The 19,556-nt window shown below is 41.3% G+C and overlaps 1 protein-coding gene across 2 annotated transcripts in view; it reads left to right on the top strand.

Annotated features, from left to right (window-relative positions):
- The window catches only part of LOC133594747 (nectin-2), a 547,719-nt gene that overhangs the window by 521,310 nt on the left and 6,853 nt on the right, over window positions 1-19,556 (top strand). For both annotated transcript variants that reach the window (XM_061947629.1, XM_061947622.1), the window contains exon 7: window positions 14,709-14,844. In XM_061947629.1, coding sequence (XP_061803613.1) covers window positions 14,709-14,844 — 136 coding nt within the window. The remainder of the gene's footprint in view (window positions 1-14,708; window positions 14,845-19,556) is intronic.

Raw genomic sequence — 19,556 nt, 5'->3', positions numbered from 1 at the left:
ATGCGTGCCACGCTGTCACGACCCAGACGCACACCAGTGCGCAATCATATGGGAGCCGCGCTGAGCGCACCTCCAAGCGCGTCTCGCTGCCGGCGACGGCCCGACGCTCCAGCGCCATCCATTTTCAGGGCTAGTTGATTCGGCAGGTGGGTTGTTACACACTCCTTAGCGGGTTCCGACTTCCATGGCCACCGTCCTGCTGTCTATATCAACCAGGGTGAGCCCCACCCCTTTCGTGAGCGCACTGCGCACCGTGCGGGGGGAAGGGGGGGGGGCGTAATGTTGTAACAAATAATATTTCTATTAAATAGGCTTTAATTTGCATTTTAATTAACGTGGGATTATTTTTTGTATTTAGAAATAATAGTACCAACTTTTTTTTTTTTTTTTTTTCTCCAACATTTGTGGCACTGGCGTGGCGCCCCCTGATGGACGGCGCCCTTAGCATTTGCCTATACGGCCTATGCCACGGGCCGGCCCTGCTTTGGAGTGCCGGCCCAATCACATAATATATACTCTTTTACACACACATATGAGTGGATGCAATCATACTTGGTCAACAGCCATACAGACCACACTGAGGGTGGCCGTATAAACAACTTTAACACTGCTACCAATATGCGCCACACTGTGAACCCACACCAAACAAGAATGACAGACACATTTTGGGAGAACATCCGCACCGCAGGGCCGGCCCGTGGCATAGGCCGTATAGGCAAATGCTAAGGGCGCCGTCCATCAGGGGGCGCCACGCCAGTGCCACAAATGTTGGAGAAAAAAAAAAAAGTTGATACTATTATTTCTAAATACAAAAAATAATCCCACGTTAATTAAAATGCAAAGTAAAGCCTATTTAATAGAAATATTATTTGTTACAACATTACGCCCCCCCCCTCCTCCCCCCGCACGGTGCGCCCCCCACCACATCAAAAAATCAACACAAGATGCCAAAACTGTCAGGTGCCCAGGGAAGAAAAAAGAGAAAAGAAGAGGAGGAGAAACGAGAAAAGACAGAGGTAGCAGGTAGGTAACGTTAGCCTACATGAAATTATTTGTCTGTTACAGAATGTGATAGTAACCTGGCTTTTTAGCATTAAGCTAATGTTACATGATTCGGCAATTGCTAATCAATAAATAGCTAGTTCTGTTTTAACGTCGGGTTAATATTGTGGAGGGGGCTAAATTGTTATGGAAAATAATAATGTAACGTTAGGTAATTACAGTACTCCCACCTTACATTCCTCAGGGACATTTCTTTCTTTCTTTAGTTTATTTGGAACATGAACACACTTACATCATAATACATCACACAATTTCATATCATTTCATTTTACATCATGCCCGAAAAGGAGTAGGAAGAAGCAAAGCTTATTTAATCCTACCCCTTTCCCACTTCAAAGCGTTTACAAATATATAGAATCATTTACTGACCTTTTTATATAATAAAATAACATCTATGAATTAGTATACAACAGTTTTGTAATATGTAATTAATTAATTAATTCAGTCATTATTAACATACTGAGATGAAGAATATCTTATTTTCAATAAGGTTGAAAGTATTTCTCATAATTCTTCTTCTTTGTACTCTGTAAGCACTATTATTTTGAACAACCTCTTAAACTGGATCATATCAGTACAATTTTTAACTTCTTTACTTAATCCATTCCATCATTTAATTCCACATACTGATATGCTAAAAGTTTTAAGTGTTGTACGTGCATATAAATGTTTGTATTAGATCTTTTAAGCAGGTGTTTTTTGTTTACATTGTTATTGCCTTCTGGTTAGCTAATGTTTGCCCTGCAGGTAATAGTCACTTTTCCACCCCTTTATATATTAGGTATAGTTGTAAGTAAAAAAAAAAGGTCAAAGACAAAGCTATTCGGGTTCTTGTGAGTATATACACTTCACTGCCGATGTGGGGGGGCGCCACCTAAAATCTTGCCTAGGGCGCCAGATTGGTTAGGGCCGGGCCTGCCGCACCGTAACACAACATAAACACAACAGAACAAATACCCAGAATCCCTTGCAGCACTAACTCTTCCGGGACGCAACAATATACACCCCCCCGCTACCACCGCTTGTATTTTTGGTCCAATATGGCTCTTTCAACATTTTGGGTTGCCAACCCCTGGAATATAGGGTGTTTCGACTTAGCATTCCCACTGTGGGCGGCAACAGTGAATCGCAATGTTCTAGTTGCCATAAAGTGACACTGCATGCATGAATGAGCGTATATGTCATGGAGGTCGTCTATATACTGTATATAAATGTGTGTGTGTCCTCAGGCGCACACACACACACACACACACACACACACTGTGTAGTTACTCCATTATGGAATAGACCTGCATGTGTCCGGGCCGACACAGAGGGTGCGCTCCCTTCACACTGACACAGGCTGTGCACCTCCATGCTGTAAATTCCCTGCCTCTAGCAGAGGTTATCAGATGCGACCTGCTGAGGGAGAACACGACACTGGCGGGATAATGGCGTCCGTTCAAATGAAAAGGGCGGGGGGGGGGAATCAAAGAAGTGGGACCTTTTCCTCACAGCGGGTTGAGATGAAACAAATGGAGGTGGATGGTGTAATGATGGAAAGACACAATTGTTGAAATGAGGCAACAATCACACACAAGTGGTAGAGAGAGAGAAAGGAGTGGTGTTTTTTTCCCCCCTCTCCTGTGTTTTATATTTAGGGAGGCACAGCACCGCCATGTGGCGGATGGATGACATGACGTGTAGAATTGAAGCCACGCATGCCAAATATTTTTGAGGGGGGGGGGAAAAAAGACAGATCCATATATAATTGCTCATTAATCTCTTTCCAGGAGGCCTTTACCATGCCGAAAGACTAAATAGAGAGATGATTTCATTCAACTAATTACATATATTAGATAATTTGCGGAATTATCATCTGATACTTGCCAACCCTCCCGGATTTTCCGGGAGACTCCCGAAATTCAGCGCCTCTCCCGAAAACCTCCCGGGACAAATTTTCTCCCGAAAATCTCCCGAAATTCAGGACCTGAGTCCGCTTTCCCACAATATAAAGAACGTCTACAGTAAAGCAGCCCGTCTGCCGTAAACAGCAATGTTGTGACACTCTTAAACAGGACAATACTGCCATCTAGTGCATTTGATGAAAGCACTTTTGTGCGTGCCACACAGCAATGCATCATCAGAGAGGGTGTTCAGCATGGTTAGAAAGATAGTGACAGAGAATAGAACAAGGATGGACAATTCAACCCTTAACTCAACAATGAGTAGATGAGTGTTATGTGTGTGTATATGTGTAAATGAATGAACACTGAAATTCAAGCATTTCTTTTATTTATATATATATATATATATATATATATATATATATATATATATATATATATATATATATATATATATATATATATATATCTAGAATTCACTGAAAGTCAATTATTTCTTATATATATATATATATATATATATATATATATATATATACCGTATTTTCCGCACCATAAGCCGCCCTGGGTTATAAGCCGCGCCTTCAATGAACGGCATATTTCAAAACTTTGTCCACCTATAAGCCGCCCCGTGTTATAAGCCGCATCTAACTGCGCTAAAGGAATGTCAAAAAAACAGTCAGATAGGTCAGTCAAACTTTAATAATATATTAAAAACCAGCGTGATGTGGGCGCGCATGGAGTCGTATATCAACATGGACGGAGCTGCGTGAAAAAAGCCACCCGGCCTCTTCGCGTAAACTTACCTTAACCACTCGCTCATCTTTTCTTCATCCATCCATCCCTTCGAGTTAGCTTTTATGATGACGCCGGCTGGAAAGGTCTCTTTTGGCAAGGTCTTCCTTTTGAATATCACCATGGGTGGAAGTTTCTGGCCATTAGCATGGCAAGCTAGAACCACAGTGAAGGATGACTTCTCATTCCCTGTGGTGCGAATATTCACCGTACGTGCTCCCGTTGTATCCACAGTGCGGTTCACAGTAATATCAAAAGTCAGTGGAACCTCGTCCATGTTGATAATGTTCTCTGGCCGGATCTTTTTTTCAGCTATCTTGTTTTTACAATATGCACGGAAAGTAGCCAGCTTTTCTTGAAAGTCTTTAGGCAGTTGCTGTGAATTAGTAGTCCGTGTGCGGATGGAGAGATTGCGTCTTTTCATGAACCGGAAACCTGTCGCTTAGTAGGAGCCATTTTGTGGTCTTTACAGATGTAAACACACAAAGGAAATGAAACGTAATATCCGCGCGCTTCTTCTTCTTCTACGCGGGCGGGTGGTTGCTTACAGTAGAAGAAGAAGCGCTTCCTGTTCTATGGGGGCGGGTGCTTACCTTGGCGGTTGCTTGCGTAGAAGAAGAAGCACTTCCTCTTCTACGGGGAAAAAAGATGGCGGCTGTTTACCGTAGTTGCGAGACCGAAACTTTATGAAAATGAATCTTAATATTAATCCATATATAAAGCGCACCGGGTTATAAGCCGCACTGTCAGCTTTTGAGTAAATTTGTGGTTTTTAGGTGCGGCTAATAGTGCGGAAAATACGGTATATATATATATATCCATTTATTACCGCTTATTCCCTTCGGGGTCGCGAGGATATATATATATATATATATATACATATATATACCGGTATATGAAATACTTGACTTGGTGAATTCTAGCTGTAAATATACTCCTCCCCTCTTAACCACGCCCCCGCCCCAACCACGCCCCCCGCACCAATCCCCCACCCCCCACCTCCCGAAATTGGAGGTCTCAAGGTTGGCAAGTATGCCCGCGACCCCCGAATGGGACAAGCGGTAGAAAATGGATGGATGGATAAAGGGGAACTGCACTTTTTTTTGGAATTTTGCCCATCGTTCCCAATCATTATGAGGGACAAGAAGACAAAAAGTTAATTTTTTTTTGTAAAAATCGGCTCGTTCTAGGTGGCTAATATCCTATCCTAATACCCTACTGTGCAATATTACCCTTCGAGTGCAATACGTCCGACACTGATTGTTATTTATTACTCCGGTACTCTTGTCTTGTTCGGTATATTGTACAGTATTTTGTATTTCTATTGTGTTTTGTATATTGTACAGCAGTGGTCCCCAACCTTTTTGTAACTGCGGACCGGTCAACGCTTGGGGGGGGGGGGGTGATTGTAAAAAAATACAATCATGTGTGCTTACGGACTGTATCCCTTGCAGACTGTATTGATATATATTGATATATAATGTAGGAACCAGAATATTAATAACAGAAAGAAACAACCCTTTTGTGTGAATGAGTGTAAATGGGGGAGGGAAGTTTTTTGGGTTGGTGCACTAATTGTAAGTGTATTTTGTGTTTTTTAATGTTGATTTAATTAATTTTATTTTTTTTAAATTTTATTTCTTGTGCGGCCCGGTACCAATCGATCCACGGACCGGTACGGCCCGGTGTTTGGGGACCACTTTTGTACAGGATTGCTTATTATTTTTAGTGGATAGTAGTCTGTTTATTTCAATTGTTAGTTTTTTTCTGTATTACATCTTGTGTAATTTATTTTTACCCCATATTTGTTCCCACTACCGCACCTTATATTGGAGTCCTTAATCTTGTTATATGCAAATATAATGACAATAAAGTCCATTCTATTCTATTCTGCTATTCTTCTAGCAATGCAGCTAATGGGAGCAATCAGTTCTACCTCTAAATCACTTTAAAAATGCATTCATAAACCGTCACCAACACTTTCGTAACCCGCATAATAACCAAGCTGTAGCGACATTGTTATTGTTAGAGCGAACACCGAGGAACTATTTTTTCTAGCGTAGTAACCAGAGGTGGGTAGTAACGCGCTACATTTACTCCGTTACATCTACTTGAGTAACTTTTGGGATAAATTGTACTTCTAAGAGTAGTTTTAATGCAACATACTTTTACTTTTACTTGAGTATATTTATAGAGAAGAAACGCTACTTTTACTCCGCTACTTTTATCTACATTCAGCTCGCTACTCGCTACTAATTTTGATCGATCTGTTAATGCACGCTTTGTTTGTTTTGGTCTGTCAGACAGACCTTCATAGTGCCTGCGTTTCAACAAATACAGTCACTGGTGACGTTCACTCCGTTCCACCAATCAGATGCAGTCACTGGTGACGTTGGACCAATCAAACAGAGCCAGGTGGTCACATGACCTGACTTAAACAAGTTGAAAAACGTATTGGGGTGTTACCATTTAGTGGTCAATTGTACGGAATATGTACTGTACTGTGCAATCTACTAATAAAAGTTCCAATCAATCAATCAAAAGTGTGAAGGAAAAAAGACCCTTTTTTATTTCAACCGTACATCCCGTCAAAAGCCTAAAGACTGACTGCACAGTTCCTGTCTTCACAATAAAAGTGCCGCTCCATCGCGTCTCCGAAAGCCAGCGCAAACAAGCTAGCAAGCTACGGAGTTTGCCGCCAATGTATTTCTTGTAAAGTGTATAAAAACGAATATGGAAGCTGGACAAATAAGAAGCCAAAAACCAACCACTTTCATGTGGTATTAGACAGAAAGGAGGAACTTTTTTCTCCTCCATTTGAAAACGTGGACGTTATCATCACTACTGTCTGATTACAATCAATGCAAGTCATCAGAATCAGGTAATACACCAACTTATATTCTTGTCTTCATGAAAGAAAGGAATCTATATGTGTTAAACATGCATGTATATTCATTAAAACACCTTTAACATGTAAACAAAAACGGCAAAATAAATAAATATAAATTATATACTGTATATATCAATGTATGTATATATATATATATGTGTATATATATATATGTGTATATATATATATATATATATATATATATATATATATATATATATATATATATATATATATGTGTGTGTGTGTGTGTGTATATATATATATATATATATATATATATATATATATATATATATATATATGTGTGTGTGTGTATATGTTACTCATCAGTTACTCAGTACTTGAGTAGTTTTTTCACAACATACTTTTTACTTTTACTCAAGTAAATATTTGGGTGACTACTCCTTACTTTTACCTGAGTAATAAATCTCTAAAGTAACAGTACTCTTACTTGAGTACAATTTCTGGCTACTTTACCCACCTCTGGTAGTAACACATCGCATTGCTACGATATTATCTGTAAAAGCTAACTATGGCAAGAGATAAGCAAGCTTCTATGTCAACACGAAACGCGTTTGAATTTGTAATGCACAAATCTGTACTGACTGAAAAAAATGTGCAGTTATATTCAGTGTTGGGACTACATTACTGTAACGCCGTTATTTTGGGCGGTAACTAGTAGTCTAACGCGTTATTGTTTATATTCAGTAACTCAGTTACCGTTACTACATGATGCGTTACTGCGTTATTTTACGTTATTTTTTTATATAGTATCGGCTAGACTTGGACAAGGCCTTCGACCGAGTCCCTTGGAGAGTGCTCAGAGAGTATGGGGTATCGGACTGTCAGATTGTGGCATCTGCTCCCTTTATGATCAGTGTCAGAGCTTGGTCTGCATTGCCGGCAGTAAGTCGGACTCATTTTTTAGTGAGGGTTGGACTCTGCCACGGCTGCCCTTTGTCACAAATTCTGTTCATAACTTTTGTGGACAGAATTTCAAGGCGCAGTCAGGGGGTTGAGGGGATCCGGTTTGGTGGCTGCAGGATTAGGTCTCTGCTTTTAGCAGATGATGTGGTCCTGATGGCTTCATCTGGCCAGGATCTTCAGCTCTCACTGGATTAGTTCACAGCTGAGAGTGAAGCGACTGAAAATCAGCACTTCCAAGTACGAATCCATGGTTCTCGCCCGGATAAGGGTGGAGTGCCAACTCCTGGGAGGAGACCCTGCCCCAAGTGGAGTAGTTCAAGTACCTCGGGATCTTGTTCACAAGTGAGGGAAGAGTGAATTGTGAGATCGACAGGCGGGATCGGTGTGGCGTCTGCAGAGATGCAGACCCTGTGTCGATGTGCCGTGCTAAAGAAGGAGCTGAACCGGAAGGCGAAGTCTCAATTTACTGGTCGATCTATGTTCCCATCCTCACCTATGGTCATGAGCTTTAGGTTATGACCAAAAGGGTGGCAGAGATAGGGTGAGAAACTCTGTCATTCGGGAGGAGCTCAGAGTATTGTCGCTGCTCCTCCACATCAAGAGGAGCCAGATGAGGTGGTTCAGGCATCTGGTCAGGAACCTCTCCACGCCGGAGAGGGGGGCAGAGCAGAAAAGAGACGGCAGATCAACTGGTCTATTTAAAGGCTATCGTATACAGATGAGTTTTAAGATGGGACTTAAATGCTTCTACTGAGGTAGCATCTCTAACTGTTACCAGGAGGGCATTCCAGAGTACTGGAGCCCGAATAGAAAACGCTCTATAGCCCGCAGACTTTTTTTGGGCTCTGAGAATCACTAATAAGCCGGAGTTCTTAGAACGCACATTTCTGACCGGGACATTTTTCTTTTATATTATATTTATATTTTTCAAATTTAATACACATTTTTACATAAGAGTATATTCTAAAAACTATACAATTGCAAGCAACTTTTAAAATGTAATTATTTTAAATTAAATATGCAGTCCCATTCAAATGTGTTGTTTATTTAACCCTAAATATTTTTCTTGTCTATTTTGTTTATTAAAAAATTTATTGAATAATTACATCAAAGGTATTAAATGCCTGTTTTAATTTATTTTTTAAAAATTGTATCTAAAAATAATACTTTTAAATGAAATTTAATTTTTTTTGTATATTATATATAATACACACTTTTGGGGGGTAAAAGAATAACATTAAAAACTACAAAAAAACTAAATATTGCATACATTTTTTTTTATTTCCTGAAGTTTGTTTTGAGCAATGCATAGAAATGCGCTTATTAGAGATGCGCGGATAGGCAATTATTTCATCCGCAACCGCATCAGAAAGTCGTCAACCATCCGCCATCCACCCGATCTAACATTTGATCAGAACCGCACCCGCCCGTTGTTATATATCTAATATAGACGATGCAAGGCATTAGTGAGGTTATAAAGCTTTTGCCTGTTAAAGAAAGGAGACTGATCCAATGCAGCAGAGACATTCGCGTGCCACGCTGTCACGACCCAGACGCACACCAGTGCGCAATCATATGGGAGCCGCGCTGAGCGCACCTCCAAGCGCGTCTCGCTGCCGGCGACGGCCAGGTATGGGCCCGACGCTCCAGCGCCATCCATTTTCAGGGCTAGTTGATTCGGCAGGTGGGTTGTTACACACTCCTTAGCGGGTTCCACCGTCCTGCTGTCTATATCAACCAGGGTGAGCCCCACCCCTTTCGTGAGCGCACTGCGCGCGGAGTGACCCCTGTTACGCGCCCCCGGCAACGGGGGTGGCGGGCAGGTAAGCTGCGCGGGCGGAGCGCGCGGAGTGACCCCTGTTACGAGCCCCCGGCCACGGGGGTGGCGGGCAGGTAAGCTGCTTACCTGCTGCGCGTGACGCCGGCCGCGGCGAAGGCGGACGAGGCGGGGTGTCGGTGCGGTGGGCGCGGTGGTGACCCTGGACATGCGTCGGGCCCTTCTCGTGGATCGCCTCAGCTACGGCTCCCGGTGGGGCCCTCTCGGCGAGGCGTCCCTTCTCCGCTCCGTAAAAGTGTCCATCTCTTTTTCTTTTTTTTCTTCTGTTGTGGCATATGCTGCAAGTGCCTGCTCGTTTTTCGTATGTAGGTAACAACATTTAACTATGTATATATATTTCCGCCTGAATCTATTTAAAATCTAATTTTTTTTTATTTCAACCGCCCGACCCGACCCGACCCGACCCGACCCGACCCGACCCGACCCGACCCGACCCGACCCGACCCGCGGATAAAATCTAATTTTTTTTAATTTCATCCGCCCGATCCGCGGATAATCCGCGGACTCCGCGGTTGTGCCCGCAAACCGCGCATCTCTAGCGCTTATACAATCATTAATTCAATAAACACTAAAAGGACCCAAGCCAATAAGCTATTTGGTTTAATTCAATGTGACGGGTTAATCGTTTCAATTATTCTGAAATAATTGGACTATAAAATCTCATTCAATGAAGTGAAATTATGATATTTCATTAAACATCATTATTTTATGGATTAAATAGAGTAGGTGAGTGAATAGTGTGAAGTTCAGGGTGCTGGTTTCCCGGAAAGGTTATTAATTACCCTTGTGAATATTCCCAGTGGCATGAGGTGTATATGATCATGTAGGCATGAAGACACGGGAACGTTATTTTATTCTATTGTTAGAGCGCCGTTGTAATTACACCCGCAGAAACATTCAATCACGAAGCGTCCAATTAGGAAGCGCAACACCAGGCCATCTTCACATCTTCTCTGCCCTTTAACTGCCCCCCTCATTTGCATAATCCTCCTGGGAATACTGCAAGATAACAAAGTGGGGGTTAGTGTACCTTCAGCAAACACTTCAACAACACTTCTGGCTCATGTTTCAATTTTGTTGTGTACCGTATTTTCCGCACCATAAGGCGCCCTGGGTTATAAGCCGCGCCTTCAATGAACGGCATATTTCAAAACTTTGTCCACCTATAAGCCGCCCGGTGTTGTAAGCCGCATCTAACTGCGCTAAAGGAATGTCAAAAAAACAGTCAGATAGGTCAGTCAAACTTTAATAATATATTAAAAACCAGCGTTCTAACAACTCTGTTCACTCCCAAAATGTACGCAAATGTGCAATCACAAACATACGTATATCAACATGGACGGAGCTGCGTGAAAAAAGCCACCCGGCCTCTTCGCGTAAACTTAAACTTACCTTAACCACTCGCTCATCTTTTCTTCATCCATCCCTTCGAGTTAGCTTTTATGATGACGCCGGCTGGAAAGGTCTCTTTTGGCAAGGTCTTCCTTTTGAATATCACCATGGGTGGAAGTTTCTGGCCATTAGCATGGCAAGCTAGAACCACAGTGAAGGATGACTTCTCATTCCCTGTGGTGCGAATATTCACCGTACGTGCTCCCGTTGTATCCACAGTGCGGTTCACAGGAATATCAGTTGCTGTGAAATAGTAATCCGTGTGCGGATGGGGAGATTGCGTCTTTTCATGAACCGGATCCTTGTCGCTTAGTAGGAGCCATTTTGTGGTCTTTACAGATGTAAACACACAAAGGAAATGAAACGTACGGTGATATCCGCGCGCTTTTTCTTCTTCTACGCGGGCGGGTGGTTGCTTACAGTAGAAGAAGAAGCGCTTCCTGTTCTATGGGGGCGGGTGCTTACCTTGGCGGTTGCTTGTGTAGAAGAAGAAGCGCTTCCTGTTCTACCGGGAAAAAAGATGGCGGCTGTTTACCGAAGTTGCGAGACCGAAACTTTATGAAAATGAATCTTAATATTTATCCATATATAAAGCGCACCGGGTTATAAGGCGCACTGTCAGCTTTTGAGAAAATTTGTGGTTTTTAGGTGCGCCTTATAGTGCGGAAAATACGGTATCTTTAATCCTGTGTAATTTGAATTGTGGATGTTAAATGCGCCATAAAAGCTCGTGCAGAACTCTGCTGCTCGTCTGCTAACACAGACCCGCAGACGTGAGCACATCACCCCTATATTAGCGTCCCTTCACTGGCTCCCTGTGCGTTATCGAATCAATTTTAAACTCCTTTTATTTGTTTTTAAATGTCTAAACAACCTCGCGCCAACCTATCTCTCCGACCTCCTTCAGCCTTACTGCCCCACCCGATCCTTAAGGTCAGCCGATCAGCTGCTGTTGACGGTCCCTGACACAAGGCTGAAGCTTAGAGGTGACAGAGCTTTCGCCGCTGCTGCTCCCAAGCTCTGGAACGACCTACCTCTGAGTATTAGACAAGCCTCCTCTCTTCCTGTTTTTAAATCTCTCTTAAAAACATACTTTTATTCCATGGCTTTTAACACTGAGTGATATCCATCCTGCCCCATAATACACATGCTGTGAACCTGTTTTTATTTATTCTATTTTATTTATTTATTTTTTATCGTGTTTTCTTTGTGTTGTGTTGTGTTTGCTTGGTACTCGTATTATCTTTTAACCTGCCCATTGTACAGCACTTTGGCTACCCCTGTGGTAAATTTTAAATGTGCTTTATAAATAAAGTTGATAAAAGGACTACAGATGGAAATGAGCATGGTGCTAAATCTGATGTGGCCATCTTTTTTAATGTAACTGCACATTGTCCTTCAAATAAACAAATACATCAATACAGTACAGGCCAAAAGTTTGGACACATCTTCTCATTCAATGCTTTTTCTTTATTTTCATGACTATTTACATTGTAGATTGTCACTGAAGGCATCAACACTATGAATGAACACATGTGGAGTTATGTACTTAACAAAAAAAGGTGAAATAACTGAAAACATGTTTTATATTCTAGTTTCTTCAAAATAGCCACCCTTTGCTCTGGTTACTTGTTTGCACACCCTTGGCATTCTCTCGATGAGCTTCAAGCACACCTGTGAAGTGAAAACCATGCCAGGTGACTACCTCTCGAAGCTCATCGAGAGAATGCCAAGGATGTGCAAAAAAGTAATCAGAGCAAAAGGTGGCTATTTTGAAGAAACTAGAATATGAAAGATGTTTTCAGTTATTTCACCTTTTTTTTTTTTTTTGTTAAGTACATAACTCCACATGTGTTCATTCATAGTTTTGATGCCTTCAGTGACAATCTACAATGTAAATAGTCATGAAGGTAAAGAAAACGCAAAATCTCCCGATTTTCAGCCGGAGCTGGAGGGGGCGTGGCCTCCATGCACCTGAGTGAGGACAGCCTTTTTTCACAACAGGAGGACAACAGGGTGACAAGAAATACATCATCCAGACTAGAGATAAATTGTATTATTATGATTATCTTACCTAAAAATAAATATATTTATTAATAAAAACAAAACAAAAAAAACAAAAACATTTTTACTATATTTTGCTAAAAACATCAAAATTAATTGTATTTTTATTTGTATTAAATAATTTTTTCTGACTCCTTATTACATCCAGGCATTAGAATTATACATTACAATAAACATATTTGAAATAATTAATTTTAAATTATCATAATAATTCATTTAAAATGACCATATTTAATTATTAAAATAATTGCTTGTTTATCAACAACTTTAGCATTTTATTCATTACATTTTGAAGCTCTCAGAAGCCAAGCAATGTTATATTCCTTAAGATTTATTTATGCAAGTTTGAAGTATTAATTATCTAAACACAGTTTTGTTTGCATATTTTCAGGATGTAGATATATATATATATATATATATATATATATATATATATATATATATATATATATATATATATATATATATATATATATACAGGCCCGGCCCTAACCAATCTGGCGCCCTAGGCAAGATTTTAGATGGCGCCCCCCCACATCGGCAGTGAAGTGTATATACTCACAAGAAACCAAATAGCTTTGTCTTTGACCTTTTTTTTACTTAAAGAAAGCAAATTAACAATCAGAATAGTTAACAAGATTAAAAAAAATTTGAATAAATAAATGAATGCAAAAAATAAAAAATGAATATATGAAATACAATATTTTTTACATACATATTGCTTAATTAACATTAATGATGTGCACTTTAACAACTAGGCTTACAACTATACCTAATGGGTGGAAAAGTGACTATTACCTGCAGGGCAAACATTAGCTAACCAGAAGGCAATAACAATGTAAACAAAAAACACCTGCTTAAAAGATCTAATACAAATGTCCCTGAGGAATGTAAGGTGGGAGTACTGTAATTACCTAACGTTACATTATTATTTTCCATAACAATTTAGCCCCCTCCACAATATTAACCCGACGTTAAAACAGAACTAGCTATTTATTGATTAGCAATTGCCGAATCATGTAACATTAGCTTAATGCTAAAAAGCCAGGTTACTATCACATTCTGTAACAGACAAATAATTTCATGTAGGCTAACGTTACCTACCTGCTACCTCTGTCTTTTTCTCGTTTCTCCTCCTCTTCTTTTCTCTTTTTTCTTCCCTGGGCACCTGACAGTTTTGGCCGTTTTGACATCTTGTGTTGATTTTTTGATGTGGTGACGTCCAAAAAGAGTCATGATACGGGAAGGGAGGGGGCGCACCGTGCGGGGGGAAGGGGGGGGCGTAATATTGTAACAAATAATATTTCTATTATATAGGCTTTACTTTGCATTTTAATTAACGTGGGATTATTTTTTGTATTTAGAAATAATAGTACCAACTTTTTTTTTTTTTTCTCCAACATTTGTGGCACTGGCGTGGCGCCCCCTGATGGACGGCGCCCTTTGCATTTGCCCTGTATATATATATATATATATATATATATATGAAATACTTGACTTGTTGAATTCTAGCTGTCAATATACTCCTCCCCTCTTAACCACGCCCCCAACCACGCCCTGCCCCACCCCCGACCACGCCCCCACCCCCCACCTCCCGAAATCGGAGGTCTCAAGGTTGGCAAGTATGCACAAACTGGGAACGGAAATATACGCGGAAGCTTTTGCATGTTGCTGCTGGATCCTTCTGCCATACCAACGTCCTCTAGTTCGTAGATCACCACAATGAACCCCGCTGGGCAACTTGTAGCTGTTTCCTTGGCGCAGGGTGGCGAATGCATGAACAATGTCAGAAATTAGTTTTAACAACTCTTTGTCATACTTTTTTTTTTTCAAACATTCGTTCTTTCCTCAGGTACCCGTCTCCCGGAGAAAGGTGCGACCACAGGCAGCATCATCGGCGCCATCATCGGCGTCATTATCATCCTCGCCATCATCGGCACTGCCATCGCCATGTATCGCAAACATCGCAACAAGAAGCTCAATGGAGAGTGAGTGTATAGTCTGCCACACACACACACACACACACACACACACACACACACACACGTCTTGCCTACTTTGTGTGGACCCACGTTTGGTTAGTACAGGGGTCGGCAACCCAAAATGTTGAAAGAGCCATATTGGACCAAAAATACAAAAACAAATCTGTCTGGAGCCGCAACAAATTAAAAGCCATATTACATACAGATAGTGTGTCATGAGATATAAATTGAATTAAGAGGACTTAAAGGAAACTAAATGAGCTCAAATATAGCTACAAATGAGGCATAATGATGCAATATGTACATATAGCTAGCCTAAATAGCATGTTAGCATCAATTAGCTTGCAGTCATGCAGTGACCAAATATGTCTGATTAGCACTCCACACAAGTCAATAACATCAACAAAACTCACCTTTGTGCATTCATGCACAAAATTAAAAGTTTGGTGGACAAAATGAGACAGAAAAAGAAGTGGCATAAAACACGTCCTAGAAAGTTATACAAGTAAACAAACTACGGTGAGTTCAAGGACCGCCAAAATTAGTAGGACAAAACGGCACTCGCCAAATACTCGAATCAGTGAAGCATGTTTAATATAAACAGTGTGCTTTATAACAATTAGGGAGGTCTGTGTCATGTTTGTCCTCCTACAGAAACCATATTAAAACAAACAAAACAATTTTTTACCCTCATCTTTTTCCATTTTTCATACATATTTGAAAAAGCGCCAGAGAGCCACTAGGGCGGCGCTAAAGAGCCGCATGGAGCCGCGGGTTGCCGACCCCTGGGTTAGTAGGTTGTGAGGACCCCCCCTTTCCACTATAGCTAGAATGATGGAAAAAAAATATCTAGCACTAGATGGGAGTAGAGAGTTCAGAATGCAAAACACACAAAGTAAAACAAATATTTTACTTCTGTAGTTGTGAGGACCAGGCAAATGTCCTCACAAGTCAAAAGGTCCTCACAGAAAGGGTGGTTTGTCAAGTGTATGTCCACACAAGGATGTTGAGACAAGTACACACACACACACACACACACATTCTTGTATTTGTTACCTTGTTGAGACCTCCGAAAAATGCCTACCTCTTTAGGACCACCCTTTCTAGATATATACAGATGTGTATTTACAACATTAATAATATATACATACTCTGCCAATATAAAAAAGGTAATCTCTTAGTAAAACTTTTTTTTGTTTTGTTTGTAATTGTTTTTTAATCTTCATTATTTACTTGAAGTTATTACAGTATGTCTATATCAGTGATGTGCGGTGAGGTTGATGGCTGGTGAGGCACTGACTTCATCACAGTCAGATTTACAAACATATGAACCCTAAAGAGTATCTTATTCACCATTTGATTGGCAGCAGTTAACGGGTTATGTTTAAAAGCTCATACCAGCATTCTTCCCTGCTTGGCACTCAAGGGTTGGAATTGGGGGTTAAATCACCAAAAATGATTCCCGGGCGCGGCGCCACTGCTGCCCACTGCTCCCCTCACCTCCCAGGGGGTGAACAAGGGGATGGGTCAAATGCAGAGGACAAATTTCACCACACCTAGTGTGTGTGTGACAATCATTGGTACTTTAACTTAACTTTAACTTTACACATACAAACTGTAGCACACAAAAAAGCACATTTAATAAAAAAAACGTTATTATGGTCTTATCTTTACTTATAAATGAAGTCCATGCGCCGCTGTTGTGCTGGATTAATGAACCCCCTGACGGGAGTGTTATATCAACTAAAGCCCTCACTTCAACTTTCCACGTGCAAGATTGAATCTATTTAAAAAAAAGTGTAACCGAGGGTTTATAAATGTCGCCTATACTGTATGAAACTACAAAATAACAAACACGGAGGCTCCAGTTTACACGAGGACCACTTTATTTACCTTCTTTCAAAAACCTACGCTCCACTCCAACGTGTCATCACTTCCGCTCTTAGCGCCTTCAAAATAAGAGCTCAAGGCATATACTGTATAACAGCGCATAACAGGAACTTAATAACATCACAAAGAGGAAAGCCCATAAAAATAGGTTACAAAAGTTATTCAATAAGAAGCCAAAAAGTGCAAAAACAATAATGTTCATGTTGGAGGAGTTGTGAATTAGGTACACCTGCAGTCTACAGGTGTACCTAATGTTGTGGCCCTGCAGTCATTCACAACTCCTCCAACACGAACATTATTGTTTTTGCACTTTTTGGCTCCTTATGATATAACTTTTTTAAATAGATTCAATCTTGCACGTGGAAAGTTTAAGTGTGGGCTTTAGTTGATATAACAATTCTACGGCGGGGGTGCAGGAGGCGAGCCTCAGCCAGTGCGTCTTTTGCAGCCGTTTTATGATCGCTCAGCACAAGAAATACGTTACACACATACAGTTGTTGACAAAATACACTGTACATTATATACCTCAGCTAACTAAACTATGGAAATGTATAATATAATTAATATAGCAATACGGTCTCACTGCACAGCAGGCCAGCAGTTAGCCGAGTCCGGAATCCATGTTGAGGCACTGAGTGACGTGCCTCAACTGGCTGCTTGTTCACCGCACCGTCTCTTCTCAGTATTTGAACGGCAAATGTGAAAATTCTGCGATTTTAAATAAAAATAATCTAAAACTGGTGAAGTTAAATGGAAAATAACTTTATAGTATAATCACTGGATACATTTACCGTATTTTCCGCACCATAAGGCGCCCTGGGTTATAAGCCGCGCCTTCAATGAACGGCATATTTTAAAACTTTGTCCACCTGTAAGACGCCCCGTGTTATAAGCCGCATCTAACTGCGCTAAAGGAATGTCAAAAAAACAGTCAGATAGGTCAGTCAAACTTTAATAATATATTAAAAACCAGCGTGATGTGGGCGCGCATGGAGTCGTATATCAACATGGACGGAGCTGCGTGAAAAAAGCCACCCGGCCTCTTCGCGTAAACTTAAACTTACCTTAACCACTCGCTCATCTTTTCTTCATCCATCCCTTCGAGTTAGCTTTTATGATGACGCCGGCTGGAAAGGTCTCTTTTGGCAAGGTCTTCCTTTTGAATATCACCATGGGTGGAAGTTTCTGGCCATTAGCATGGCAAGCTAGAACCACAGTGAAGGATGACTTCTCATTCCCTGTGGTGCGAATATTCACCGTACGTGCTCCCGTTGTATCCACAGTGCGGTTCACAGGAATATCAAAAGTCAGTGGAACCTCGTCCATGTTGATAATGTTCTCTGGCCGGATCTTTTTTTCAGCTATCTTGTTTTTACAATATGCACGGAAAGTAGCCAGCTTTTTTTGAAAGTCTTTAGGCAGTTGCTGTGAAATAGTAGTCCGTGTGCGGATGGAGAGATTGCGTCTTTTCATGAACCGGATCCCTGTCGCTTAGTAGGAGCCATTTTGTGGTCTTTACAGATGTAAACACACAAAGGAAATGAAACGTACGGTAATATCCGCGCGCTTTTTCTTCTTCTACGCGGGCGGGTGGTTGCTTACAGTAGAAGAAGAAGCGCTTCCTGTTCTATGGGGGCGGGTGCTTACCTTGGCGGTTGCTTGCGTAGAAGAAGAAGCACTTCCTCTTCTACGGGGAAAAAAGATGGCGGCTGTTTACCGTAGTTGCGAGACCGAAACTTTATGAAAATGAATCTTAATATTAATCCATATATAAAGCGCACCGGGTTATAAGGCGCACTGTCAGCTTTTGAGAAAATTTGTGGTTTTTAGGTGCGCCTTATAGTGCGGAAAATACGGTAACAATTTAATAATTTTTTTTCTTTTTACATGTTTTTTCTTTCCATGATGGCAGGTGAGGCGCCGCCTCACCTGCCTCTAGTGACTGCAGGTCACTGCTCTATGTACATATGTGGAGGTCTTGCACCTCTGGGTTCTTCGGACCACTCAGAAGAGACATGACAGGCTTGACGGTTTTGTGATTTGGTTTATTTTGCAATAAACTTATCGCTCTGCTTTTCAGCAATCGCCTCTCGTGACGGTCTCGCTCTTCGGGTTGCTTTTGCTCCGTCTCCGTCTCGCTCTCGCTCGTGCTCGGGTTTTCTCTTCACCATCAACAACTCCAACTTCTCCCACCTCTTCCTTCCCGGCTGCTGCCCTTTTATAGAGTGACAGGTGATCAGATAAACGCGCCCAGGTGGGCCATCTACGCACCTGTCGCCGATCTCGACACACACACACACACACCCCGCCTCGCTGCAGGTCCGCAGGCCACGCCCCCTCACAACATAGTTCTTTGTTTTTTTAAATTAATTTTGACCAAAGGGGGCGCATTTAAATTTCTTACACACACTTGTGTGAGTGTGAATGTTGTCTGTCTATCTGTGTTGGCCCTGCGATGAGGTGGCGACTTGTCCAGGGTGTACCCCGCCTTCCGCCCGATTGTAGCTGAGATAGGCCCCAGCGCCCCCCGCGACCCCAAAGGGAATAAGCGGTAGAAAATGGATGGATGGATGGATGGACACTTGTTATTACATATGTTGGCCAGAGGGGGAGCACTTGAAATGTTTACACACACTTGTTATTTCATATGTTGACCAGAGGGGGAGCACTATTAAAACCGACACACAGTCAATTTGAAAAATCCCTCCTTTTTGGGACCACCTTTATTTTGATATATTTCACCACCAGGGGGTGCAAATGAGACATTCTCTATTATATGCGATGGTTTTCAGTATTGGGACCATGATTTATGTCCTAACTTGTTCACC

The sequence above is a fragment of the Nerophis lumbriciformis genome, linkage group LG04, assembly GCF_033978685.3.
Source record: "Nerophis lumbriciformis linkage group LG04, RoL_Nlum_v2.1, whole genome shotgun sequence".
Taxonomy (NCBI): domain Eukaryota; kingdom Metazoa; phylum Chordata; class Actinopteri; order Syngnathiformes; family Syngnathidae; genus Nerophis; species Nerophis lumbriciformis.
Note: the sequence above shows the minus strand (reverse complement) of the source record. Positions and strands in the feature narration are given on the sequence as shown.